We start from the raw sequence: 13,632 nt of genomic DNA, 5'->3' as shown, positions 1-13,632 counted from the left end.
TGCTCTTCTGTCTACAGCCATCATCACCTCCACCTCGACCAGCCCAGGAGTGACCTCTGCGTCCGCAGCCCGGTACATCATCATCCACCATACCACTGACTGTTTTTCTGCTGCTGCTGATCGACACCCGGTCATCTACCTCATTACTCCTCCTGTATATATGTCACTACCTTCACTGTAAACAAACCTCACTGCTTGCACCGAAACCAGCCACCTGGGTCCGCATTTTATCTGCTCGCTCACTCTGTGTTCGAGCGCACCCTAACATCATGTAAGCAACATAGCTTATGTTTCTTTTGACTTGTATGTAAAAACAAGAGAAAGTAAAAAAAAAAAAAAACACAAGAAAAGTGAAAATGTAATTTGCCTGTTTAGCATCACAGCATAATAACTCAAACTAAAGAAACAGAATGTACTGTACAGATACTCTCTGTTCATAAAAAACTTCAATATTGTAAATAATTATTCATATATTTATTTCATTCTTGCAGTAACTGGACCATAGCCATGTACATACAGTAGCAACAACAACAAATCTGACATGTACATGTTGATACTGTAGTTGTCTCTTAGCTGTGTATTTGAGTCTGTGTAGTTTATTTTTGTGCTTCTATATATATCTGTCTATACCTAATAAATTTGTTCTCTATGCTGCTTGTCCATAAGAGCTACAGAGAAAAAAAAACTTCGGAGTAAATTTAACAGACTTGGCATTTATAGTTTATTGCATTGAAGTCACATGTAAATCGGTACTTCAAGGAAACAGTGCGGGAGAAATGCAAGGTCCTATTTTTCTCTCTACTTTTGCGTCTGATAATCAGAGCACTGTGCAGTTTCACAATAGTAGGGAGACAGGAAGTGGACTGTCATACTGTGAGTGTACGCGTGTGTGCACATGTATGTGCATGCCATTTCTTGTTTTGCAATTGTCATGCGGACCAGTTTCAGTGCATCAGTGCAGAAAATTCTGGACAGTCCCTTCATCAAGGGGATGTTTTAAACCTTTGGTAAAATCAAAAATATGCAGAACATCGGATTTAATGACGTGATGCATTATCCGAGCCTACATTTCCAAAACCTTCCGTGAGATGAATGTGTAGGAGAGAGTTGCAGCAATAGTGAAAGTATGACAAACAGCAAATGTTTCCAACAGCTACATTGCAAAGAGTCATGAATGCAACTTTTCCTGAAGCTGCACTGCATTCTGGTCTAGAAAGGAACATGTAGTAAAGTTCTTCCTGTGACGGCTGAAAAGAGGCCCAAGTTCTGAATCATACTAAGCTGACATTAGCTGTTGAATAAGACAACTGACTATTTTCTATTGTAAATATAAAGACACAGCATTGCAATTGTTAAAATCTGGCCAATTATCTATGAGATTATTAAAAACATCACTGCTGAAATTGACACTGAGTTTTAGTGTGTGTTATAGCTGTTTTATGTTCAAGATTTTTGGGTCCATTTCTCTTTAAAGTTTAGGTGATGGCTATAATCAGTTAACGGTAGTTTAAGTAGAGTAAGGCAAACATGTTTATACTGTATATAGACACACATGTATGTGTGCACATTAGCTTGACTGGTCGACCTCTGGATGGGGGGATGGTGTTGTAACTGATTACAGACAGAGTCCTCCAACCCTGTTTTGGGCTCTGCCAATGTGAAGTGGTAAGAAATGCAGAGTGTAAGAGAGGATCCAAGATGGAGGAGGATGTGCAGAATTATACAAAAAACAGCTGTAGACTAATTTGAATCAAATGACTCAACCTAGCATTAAGGCAGGGAGCAAACTAAACGTCCCCCCCCCCCCTTCTTTTTAAATAAATGTTAATATTTTATAAGCACAGCGCATAGAAAGATCTGCACAGAGCAGTGCTTACCACAGCATGACAGGGCAACCTCTGTTATCATCATACTTAACTGCTTCAACATTTTATCTTTATCTGAAGTATATATTTAGTGAAACATAGCACACTATAATAAAAGTGTTGCTGTCTCACGTGGATATAGTGTAATAAGTATTTAAATACGTATTTATGAACCTGTACATCAATCAAATACAAAAAAAGACAACATGACATGCTGGTACATACTCTTTTTGTGTTCTTGTACTTGCTGCATAGTGATGACTAAAAATGTATTCTTTGCTACAGAGTGAGGACAGTTTTGGAAAGTGAGGACATTTTGGCCAGTCCTCACTTTCTGAAACAGCTTTTTGAGGGTTAAGACTTGGTTTTAGGGTTCAGGTTAGGGTTAAGGGTTATGGTTAGGCATTAGTTCTGATGGGTAAGGGGCCAGGGAATGCATTATGTGAATGAGTGTGCTCACAAAGATAGAGGCATGTGTGCGTGTTGTTTACCACGTCATAGGCAGTGAGCACTTTTCGCAGCAGCTCAGGCACAGGGCCTTGAGCCTCCATGGTGGGGTAGGTCTCGCCGAGGTCCACTGTTACCCTAAGTGACCTCTCGCTGTTTATCAGCCACGTAGACACTGTCAGGATACACTGTTTCATGTTGGCTGCGGGGGTAAGGCCGCACAGCTCCTTGAAGGACACCATGGCATTCTGGAAAGAAAACATCCACATTGTAGGATAGCAATATGGATATGAACACATAAGAAGTGTTATACATGTAAATATTCTGTGTGCGCTGTTCTTTGTCCTTCTGCTCCCGTCCACATTACGTCTCTGTTTGAGTGAAACCAACCAAATTAACTATCCAACTTCTGATATAACCAAAAATGGCAAATTCCTCTAGCGTTCTTATCCTTGGGAAATGAAATGACTGTGGTCCTAATGGAATGGCAAATATTGCAGCCACTCTTTGCAGATGACCTTGAGTGAGAAGATTTAATGAGAGTGATCATGATACTCCTCTCAGACCAGAAACTAGATAAGATAGCAGTGAGTGTTTGTCTCGGTGACAGTAAAATTACTGGTTTCACATAACATCAGTCTGCTCATTCAACAGACGAGAGGCTCTGGAGCCAAACTTCTGACAACATCCTGGAGGTGCTAGATACATCCAGTTACTCATCCCTCACTCTCTCCATCTCTTTTCACACCTTTTCTTAAATGCTTTTCTGCCCAAAATCTGTTTATCTTTCTGCACTCATCTTAAAAGCAATCCAATACACCAAAATCATCTTCTCCTTATGTCCCATTTCTAAATGGACCACTGAACATTTTAGCTTTCTGCTGCCAGATAAATAAAGAAATCTCTATCTCAGCATGTCCTGATTGTTTAATCTAGCACTAATAGCAAATCTATTTCATCATCAGGGGGAGCAGTAGCTCAGTTAGTACAGTGAGTCTGCCATCAGTAACATGGTTAGTGTCACACCTCAAGCTCCTCCTCTCCTCTATTAAAGTGTCTTTGAGCATGACACCAAAGCTCAAACTGCTCTCATTGTATGAGTATGTGTCACTTTGCACAAAAGCATTTGACAAATACTGTACTGTCTTGTCATCAACCAGCACAATGTAAGAATAATTACTTTCTTATAGAATTTTGTTTAACTCACTCCTCATCTTTTCTGGGCCAGTCAGCTTTCCAGGCCACTGAAGCCAGACTTCCTCCATGTTTGTTTTCAAAGTCTGTGCAGCTCTAGGAACTATGCAACTGCCTCTTATAGTGTTTCGTGGCCAACATGGGAGTTTAAGCAACCAAACCAGGCCCACTTTATTTATTTATTTAATCTTTTGAATGGCAGCCCATCAAGAAGAGAGAGAAAAAGTGAAAGAGAAGCAGAGCAAAAGCGCAATCTGAGGCATGAAAAGCAGAAAGTGCAAAGTGTGAGGGCGATGATGAGAAGCGCTGAGGAAGAGAAGATGTAGGTTACCTAGAGAGAACAGGAGTGGGCAAAAAACAAACAAACAAAAAATAACAACAACAACAACAACAACAGAAGAAACCAGTGTTGGTATTTAGGAATCAGTTGACACACTCAGCACTCTGAAGTGCGGGAACCAGCTGTGTCCCTGAGTTAGAGCTCCAGCTCGGCAGAAAAAATCCACTGCCCCACTGTCTACCCATGTCACTGTGGGGCCCAACAACCCGTCTGAAGATGCAGAGGGTGGACGGGGGACACAGTCAGCATGCTGAGCCTCAGCCACAGTTAAAACCTCTTGGGCCAGTAAGCACAGACACAGAGAAACACAATGGTGGAAGCAGGACAGCTTTGAAGCTTTGGATTAAAACCTTGTGTGTGTGTGCAACTGAGAAAGAATCATGATCATGCTTGTGTTTATGTCGCAGTGTGGTCTGAGACAAAGTTATTAGCATTCACTATGCTTGTATAATTCCATGCATGTGTGCACGGGACCATGCGCATAAATCTTTTTTTGATAACCGTTGTGCAATAAAAGCCAAATTGTTTTCCAAGCCATGGTCTTACAAGACTTGTGTTTTTAATTAGTCCCTTCCCCCACTTTACTCCCCTTCAAACATTCCCCAAATGAGACCTCCGTGTCCGGTTACAACACTGCTTTTGTTTCTGTTTGCCCATGTCTCTCTTTTTCTGCTTCTATGTGCTTCCCTCTCCTTCTCTCTCTGGCCCACAGCACTGAGTGGTGATGAATGTGTCTATGATGGCGCACACACTTTTCAGCAAATAAAAAGAAACTCCAGGCTGGCGGCTCTCCTACAGCTCCATCAACACTTTATAAGGTTCATAAGCAGCAGCTCTCTGGAAAGGAATTCATTCAAGCCTCCTGTAGAAATAACAGATTTTCTGCCGAGATCAACATATGAAACATAACCTATCATATCTGATCACTAGTCAATGTTCATGGAGTTCTTCAGTCTTCTTTAATAGATAAACACACTTTTCTTTCTGTTGTTATTCAGAGCAAGTCACTTGGAAGCTCTGCTGCTTGAGGACAAAAGGAGTCTTAAAGGAGTTTGGTGAAGTGAAAAGGGGCTAGTTGTATAGTATAATATCTGAGAAATCCGTTATCTGATTATCGGAGATATTTCTTGCTAACCTGGCTCATGTTAACGTCTAATCTTGGCTTCAAATCAGGGGTGGTGAAGCTTCCCGAAGCGGCCTGGCTGCTGCCTTGTGCTGTTGGCCACAGGTCCTGTTACCGTTTTCTAGTTCCCTCCGGATCCAAGGCACCAAGCTCCACACAACTGGCTATTGAAACGCTTTTATCAATATCCATATTTTAATATTTAAAAGGTAAAGACCTTTATTCTAAAGACACCATTAATTATCCTCTTTAAAGGCTTCCTCTCAACTTCCCCTTTTTTATTTCATCATCTTTTATCTCCTCATTTTAAAAAGACAAATTTACACTTCAAACCTGAGGATAATGTGGTTTGGTGAGCGGTACAGTTGCCAGTGTTGTTTGACCAGGTTACAAAATACAAATTCACATTCAACCATTTACCCACTTACCAACATTTTTCATGCATGTCTATAGATTAGATTGTAAAATCATTTATTATCATAGAGTATTCCAGTAGCTACTGTAGTCATCTGTGACACATGGCGTGTCTATGATTACTTCCATATTTAGCAAGTTAGTTGACTGGAGTTGCACAAATGTTAAGCTGTGCTTGATCAGTCTGTGTCAGATTTTCTCATACTTCATGTCTTAATCATAAAATGTTCCCACTGTGACTCAAACCTGAGCAAGGATTAGGACATATTCATGACAAACTGTTGAGATGGCCATTTGTCTCTAAATCAGATTATTCCAACAAGCAACACTTTGATTATGCCAAAAAATATCACAATTTTTTGACCAAAGATGAAACACTGTTTTGTCATCAGCATTCATTAGTTGCCTGTATTCACACTTTTATTTCCAATGATTTTCCTGAAATTACCTTCCTCTTTTTCCATTCAGGCTGTGATTTGATAATGTTTCTACCTCTAAATTACAGGATCAATTTCACTCTCAGAACGCAAACATATTTATCTCTGTATTGGGGTTTTGGAGAGGAAAATTGTCTTCTTTCAGTAAATGCCTATTTCCACAACTGAAACTGCATGACAGCATGCCACAGGATCTATAATCGCATCTCTGCTTATTTAGTTCGGCCTGGTCTTTTGTTTGCTGTAACATTAGATTGACATTACTGCCTACTGAAGACAGATGGACAGACTTGGTATTTATGACCTGGAATCATAAGATGGATTGTGTTAAATGTAACCTCTGAAAGAACTTACATGAGTCTGTCTAATTTTATATCTTCTTATGTACATGACATCAACATTATATATTTGATTTTGTTAAGTCTGTATCTTTCCACAACCTGTGACCCATGTACAAGACACCAGGCTACTGAAATAATCAGCAAATAAAAGAAGTTTTGTATCACACCCTTCAATCATCACACACAAAATAATATACTGCACTGAAAGTCTTCTGCTACCAGTCATCAGCTGAATATGCATTGTAGTTACTAATCTTCATTTGTTCATCTAGAGGAGGTTTAAAGAACAGCAGCAAGCTAAATGCCCAGCAAACCAGTGCTCTCCTCAAAGCAGTAAGTGTTTTTCATTGGTGACTGCACTATTCATAAACCTCATAACTGTATAGCAATATCACTTTATTACTCCTCTACAACATTAATAATGCACAATTAGCAAAAAGCCTCTGTCCACAACAGCAAGTGAAATTAGTCCAATGTAAATAGTTTGGACCTAATACAGAAATAAAATGCTCTGTAATGTTTTTTTTTGTTTTGTTTTTGTTTTTGATTTTTTTGTTGGAAAAAGCTCCTCTGATGTATCATAATATAATTTAATATGACCACAAAATTTATCAAATACATTATTGCTCTCCAGAGAATCTGTTAATTTAATTTTCTCATTATATGACCTTGCTTTAGTATAATTTATAATGTTCAGAATACCATGCACTGCAAATTGCTAAGCATATTCATAGTCCACAGAGGACTACATTCTCCAGCACTACAGTTACACCAAAGTTATTGAATTAACGAGTGCAATGAAATGCAGAGCTCTGCATTTGGTTGCACTTGCTCTCCATGATCAAACTTTTTTAACAAATAAAAAACTGAATAATTGGGCGTGCAAAATTATTCAGCCCCTTTACTTTCAGTGCAGCAAACTCTCTCCAGAAGTTCAGTGAGGATCTCTGAATGATCCAATGTTGACCTAAATGACTAATGATGATAAATAGAATCCACCTGTGTGTAATCAAGTCTCCGTATAAATGCACCTGCACTGTGATAGTCTCAGAGGTCTGTTTAAAGCGCAGAGAGCATCATGAAGAACAAGGAACACACCAGGCAGGTCCGAGATACTGTTGTGGAGAAGTTTAAAGCCGGATTTGGATACAAAAAGATTTCCCAAGCTTTAAACATCCCAAGGAGCACTGTGCAAGCGATAATATTGAAATGGAAGGAGTATCAGACCACTGCAAATCTACCAAGACCTGGCCGTCCCTCTAAACTTTCAGCTCATACAAGGAGAAGACTGATCAGAGATGCAGCCAAGAGGCCCATGATCACTCTGGATGAACTGCAGAGATCTACAGCTGAGGTGGGAGACTCTGTCCATAGGACAACAATCAGTCGTATACTGCACAAATCTGGCCTTTATGGAAGAGTGGCAAGAAGAAAGCCATTTCTTAAAGATATCCATAAAAAGTGTCGTTTAAAGTTTGCCACAAGCCACCTGGGAGACGCACCAAACATGTGGAAGAAGGTGCTCTGGTCAGATGAAACCAAAATCGAACTTTTTGGCAACAATGCAAAACGTTATGTTTGGCGTAAAAGCAACACAGCTCATCACCCTGAACACACCATCCCCATTGTCAAACATGGTGGTGGCAGCATCATGTTTTGGGCCTGCTTTTCTTCAGCAGGGACAGGGAAGATGGTTAAAATTGATGGGAAGATGGATGGAGCCAAATACAGGACCATTCTGGAAGGAAACCTGATGGAGTCTGCAAAAGACCTGAGACTGGGATGGAGATTTGTCTTCCAACAAGACAATGATCCAAAACATAAAGCAAAATCTACAATGGAATGGTTCACAAATAAACATATCCAGGTGTTAGAATGGCCAAGTCAAAGTCCAGACCTGAATCCAATCGAGAATCTGTGGAAAGAACTGACAACTGCTGTTCACAAACGCTCTCCATCCAACCTCACTGAGCTCGAGCTGTTTTGCAAGGAGGCATGGGCAAAAATTTCAGTCTCTCGATGTGCAAAACTGATAGAGACATACCCCAAGCGATTTACAGCTGTAATCGCAGCAAAAGGTGGCGCTACAACGTATTAACTTAAGGGGGTTGAATAATTTTGCACGCCCAATTTTTCAGTTTTTTATTTGTTAGAAAAGTTTGAAATATCCAATAAATTTCGTTCCACTTCATGATTGTGTCCCACTTGTTGTTGATTCTTCACAAAAAATTACAGTTTTATATCTTTATGTTTGAAGCCTGAAATGTGGCAAAAGGTCGTAAAGTTCAAGGGGGCCGAATACTTTCGCAAGGCACTGTAAATGCTCCATTAAAATGTAAAAAGTCACAAATGTACAGAATCTCTTCCACAGCTTAAAAGAGCAGGCCAAAAACAGTTCAAAAACAATTCTGACCTAGGGTAACACAGGCAGTGGTTTTGTGATTAAGCTTGATACTAGGGTCTTACCTGCACATTTTCTCTGAGGTCTGTGGCCTCCCTGAGGGGCTGGGTGGATGCTCTGAAGAGCTCGTCCACTACTTTGATCCCTGTGTTCTTGGTGGTGGTATATTCCCTGGCCTTCCTACCCTTCATGACAGACAGACCCCTCTTATGTGCCTTTCCCCCACCCCGCCTGTTGGTGATGGCCACATGGACAAACAGGGTGGTATTGGGTAGGAACTCTCCTGTAAGAGACTGTAGAGGGACATGTCTATAGCCTGGCTGTAGGCATTCAAATGGGATGGTGTACTGGCCAATGAACTCGTCCCCGATGTAGTCATCATCCAGCACTACAAAACGCAGCACTGAAAGTTCTGGTAAATTGATCTGAAATTCAAAACTCTCATCAAAAATAGGGTTATCGCCATTCTGGGACACAGTCTTGGTTCTTTGCTCAGCACAGTCCGCTGGGATGCCGTGGATCTCCACATATATGTAGGGCTCCACCACATCACCCTTAGCAGCAGACCCACGAGGCTTGGGCAGATTCTGACCACTGATGACCTTAATGTGAAGAAGCTGGGCAGACACCCCTGGCAGGGAGTCCCGAGCATTGGCACTGAAGTAGGACACCTCTTCTCTCATGATGGCTGGCCGCAAAACATACCCACAGTTGCCATTCTGCCTGAACCAGCCTAGGTTGAGGTCCATCATTAAGCCTGGAGTTTGGTAGTTCATGGCCACAATCTGGCACCCACACTTCCAGAAGTCCTGGGGGTTCATGTTGCTGGCATCAATCCTCATAGGTGTGGGATATACCCTGGAGAGAAAGCGCTTATTATAACAGACAAATTCCTCTGGGAACTCATTGGCAAACCTGTTTGCATCTACCTCATTGAAGGAGCAAATTTCCCAGTATTTTTGGTCCCTCTTAGAAATCTCAAAGTCCCTGAACTGGATTGACTTGCAGAGTGATACAAGATCAGAGAGCTCCCTGGACAGTCTGAGTCTTCTGTAGCCCAAGCCATTTAGCTGGTTCTTCTCATCGACTCCTACTCTTCGGGACATTTCAAGACCTTCTTCCTCATCAGTCACATCTCCCTCAGTGTCAGTGCAGCTGGGTGGTAACTTCTTACCCTTGAGGAGGAGTTTACCCTTGAGTTTCTCAGGGGAAGGAAGGTAGTTTTCTTCTTTGTTGGGGGGTTGAACATACAGCTTGTCCCCGAGAATCTTCTTTATGTGCTGTGCCATGACCCTCTGCTGGGGAATGCAGCAGTGGGTCACCAAGCAGAGAATTAGGGGATACTCAGAGCTTTCAAAAGCATATTGGTTTATAATGTCCAGGACTTTAGAAAACGCTAATTGCGAGGCTACAGAACTTCCTACATAAACCACTGGTTCATTATCAGGACCATTCCATACAATGACCTCAATGCTGCGGCAGCCCATCCTCAGGGCTCGGATGTAGCTGCTGATGTCTGACGAACCCCAGAAATGGTCTTCCAGAAGGGAAGCGTTATGTGAGGAGTTAATGTAGTAGTGGGACAGAGGCTGGGTCATATCCTGGCACACACGCTTGTGCTGGGGGTCAAAGATGTGGCATTCAGAGGAGAGGAGGTAGTGTGTGAAGCCATCAATGGAGAGGTATCCTCTCTCCCTGCCTTCAGCAGATGGCTCAAATTTCTGAACAATATCCCTGCACATGTCCTCCATTACACCTTCCACACCCTGCTCCACCTCTACAAACATCATCAGATCTTTGCTGTCCAGATACTCCTTATTACTGGAGAACTGCATCAGTAGGAAGAAAATCTCTGGCCGTGTGCAGAGCTCACAGTAGGCTTCAACAAAGGTGTCCATGTTAATTGCCTCTCCATATTGGTCTTTAGCTTTCTGGAGCTCCTTGAACTTCAGCTCTATCCTAGACTCTTTCATTCCAGGATTAAGGCCCTTGATTATCTGGGTGGCCCTGAACAGGTCTATGTGTCCTTCCTTTTCCATATCCGCTAGCTCAAACACTGAACCAATCCAAGATGTTCGTAGACTTGGATGGCTGGGCTCCACCATGTTTACTGTGTGTCGGCCATAAGACACCAGATACCTCAGACCCATCACCCACGTGCTGACAACATCTGCTGTACTTGCTACCAAATCTAAAGACTCATAGTTATCCCCATAGATGATTGAGAAGGCGCATTCATCAGGGAATTGATCTGAGAGACCATTGCTGCGCAGAACAGGAGTTTTCTTTCCCAAACGGACTTCCTTAATGCTCTTGATCTCCAATTTGGCCTTCTCTGAATCCTTCTTGGATGGCTCCCAGCGAAGCCAGTGCATGTCTGGATCCAGCAGAAAATATCGGTTGTACATACGTGAGTTGGAGCGCACTTTCTTCATCTCACAACCCTCCATCATGAAGGCCATGCAAGCAGCTGTGCTGTTGATCTTGCGGTCACTCGGCATTGTACTGAAGGACACAGTTTTCTTCCTTGCCTGCCTCTGTTTGGAACCATCCTGAAAAGAAATGGGTTGGGGGGTGGTAGAGAAAAGACAGAGTTCTTGGTTAAAACCTTGTAAAATCAGCAATAAATACTACATTGAGATTATAATATTTAGAAAAGAAGACACCTGAGAGCAGTTTCACATCTACATAGGTATGTGTACCCTGAATCCTAAAAAAAGAAATCCTAAATCTATAAACAAGATGCTGGTTAAACGCAGTTGTAATTTATTATAACCAAGGTTGAGCCAAAAGACTGTGCTGCACCTTCAGCTAATACAAACCCCTTCATTTCCTGCTTTAGCCTCCCCTCATTGGTTAAAAGTTGACTCATTGTGTGGCCTCAGATCTTTCACACAAGGCTTCTCCAGCATTCTTAATACCAAGACTAAAGGTGACTGGGCTTTTGCAGTCAGGATAACTCAGCTTTGGAATCCCTGTCTTAGGATCTGAGGTTTGCAGAATCAGTAATATCCTTTAAACCACTTCTTAAAACTTATATTTTTCCAGTTTCAGTACATTCCATGTGTTTGATTTATTTACCAATTATCATCTTATTTTTATTCGCTGTACTTTTGATTGCTAGATCTTTATTTAACAGTTGTGGATATTTGTTACAATTTTTTGTTTTCCTTTTTAAACAACAAAAGTAAACAGTGCTGGACTGCTGGACGCATAAATATGACAGATTATATTAATGGGCTGCCATTAAACACCAAGTTGTCAGTTAATGGGAGCTAACATGCTGGGGCCCATCTTTATGGGACAGTGATGGGAGAATATCATGTGTTCTCCTGTGATATATAACTGTCAATGGTGCAAAGCAATCCTTTTAATATTTAAGACAGTCCAATGGCCTTTGAGATAATTCCATGCTTACTTAAAAAGCACCTCTGTGTCTAATTATTCTACTCATATTTCAAATTCCATAACTTCATGTGAAGACAGAATAACTTCTGTGGTTTTCCCTTGAGACAAATCGTAAAACTGTAATGTCTGCTGCATGAGATCTGTTTCCTTTTAAAACTGTTTGCTCGATGCAATGATAGAATACAGAACTGAAGATATGATTTTGGTTTGGCTCCAATCACCATGCTTTCATCTCTCAAACTAAGTTAAGAGCTTTAAAATAAGTTTCAAGTTACCTTATAACTGCAAATGAGATTTGCTGGTTAAATATTCATCCTGTGGGCAACCTCTCATAAATCTCTCTCACCAGTCAATTCCAAAGTCACAGCAATGTTTGTAGAGGCCCTAAAAAGACTGTATCGCTACAACAATCCAAAACCAGTCTAATGAAAGGAGTAAAGCAGATGCTCCACACAACACCTGCCATGACATTTGAAGCTTCTAGGTCTGTGAGCCTAGCTGGCAGAACACGGACAGCGCTGCCCTATTTCTACACAGAGCTGTGGTTACTGTAGCTAGATAGCCTGAATACAGATGGCCTGGTTTGGGGCTTGGAAAATGGGTTTGTTGAATAATGCATACCAAGGAGAGCAGTACATTAAAATCCAGCATAAACCAATGCACAAATAACTATTATATATTTAAGATTCTGTACAAAAAGCCTTTGTGAGTGTCACTGTCAGATAAAGGAATTTTGTGGAAATGTGTACCACAGTGGCATGTCATGTATTCATATGTATGAAAAGCTAACAGCTACAAATGTTAATGCGTCTTTATCTTTTTTATTATAAGAACGACAGCTACAAAGGGCAGGGGGCCCCAGGGCTACAGAGGAGTGACTGTGTCTTCCCCCCAACACAGTGACTGCCTCTACAGGTCTGATGGATTGCCCTGGAGCATGGCTCAACTCTAGCCACAATGAAAGCGCTCGGGGCCATCTGTCTTCCACCTGACGGTTAGAGGCAGATGACGCCCGCCACCTCATCGTGATTAACTAGCACCACCTGATGTTGATGCAAAGCTGAAGAGAAGACATGACAGTTGCTTTCTGCCTTTGTCCAGGTTTTTTTTATGGCCTCTAACTCTTTTTCCTACACATGAGTACTCAATAGTACAATTTCCAAATGTATAACTGATAAAAAATGATTTCTTAAGAGAGACAGATCATTGTTTCATGTGGATGAAATACTACTCAGCACCTTCACTGATCTCACACCAGATGGTGTGGTGTGGCCCAGTGAAACTGGGACCACCCAGGTCAAAAGCACTGCTCTCTATCTGTTAAAATAGAGCAATTCAACCATTTATTTTCTGCCCCTCGAGAAATACGATTGTCGTGAGAGCTAGAGCCAAGACCCACAGGCACACAGTAATGCTTGTAACCTTGCCAAGACTGTGAGGGTAAGGAGGGTGTTGCTCAGTTAGAGGATAATACAATTCTAGCCTTTTCACAGAGGCAACTGAGGACTGAAAATAACTTAACTACTTAACCAAAGAGGTAAGAAGGGCTGCAGCAGTGGCGATAAAACTGTCTCTTTGTCATGCTCTTATTTACCTCCAAAAGATTTTCTGCCCCCACCTATCATACTGCTTGTAATGGGAGATAAATCTGGAGGCCATAAT

At 41.5% G+C, this 13,632-nt stretch overlaps 1 protein-coding gene across 1 annotated transcript in view; it reads right to left on the bottom strand.

The window, feature by feature from the left end:
• Positions 1-13,632, bottom strand: part of LOC109964213 (inactive phospholipase C-like protein 2) — a 62,834-nt gene that overhangs the window by 18,428 nt on the left and 30,774 nt on the right. Inside the window, exons 2-3 of the mRNA XM_020607351.1 lie at positions 8,628-11,114; positions 2,357-2,560 (exon numbers count right to left, since the gene is read on the bottom strand). Of these exons, the coding sequence (XP_020463007.1) occupies positions 2,357-2,560; positions 8,628-11,114 (2,691 nt within the window). The remainder of the gene's footprint in view (positions 1-2,356; positions 2,561-8,627; positions 11,115-13,632) is intronic.

This window comes from Monopterus albus, unplaced genomic scaffold (assembly GCF_001952655.1).
Source record: "Monopterus albus unplaced genomic scaffold, M_albus_1.0 scaffold85.1, whole genome shotgun sequence".
In the NCBI taxonomy this organism is placed as follows: Eukaryota; Metazoa; Chordata; class Actinopteri; order Synbranchiformes; family Synbranchidae; genus Monopterus; species Monopterus albus.
This window is presented reverse-complemented; position numbering and strand designations above follow the sequence as displayed.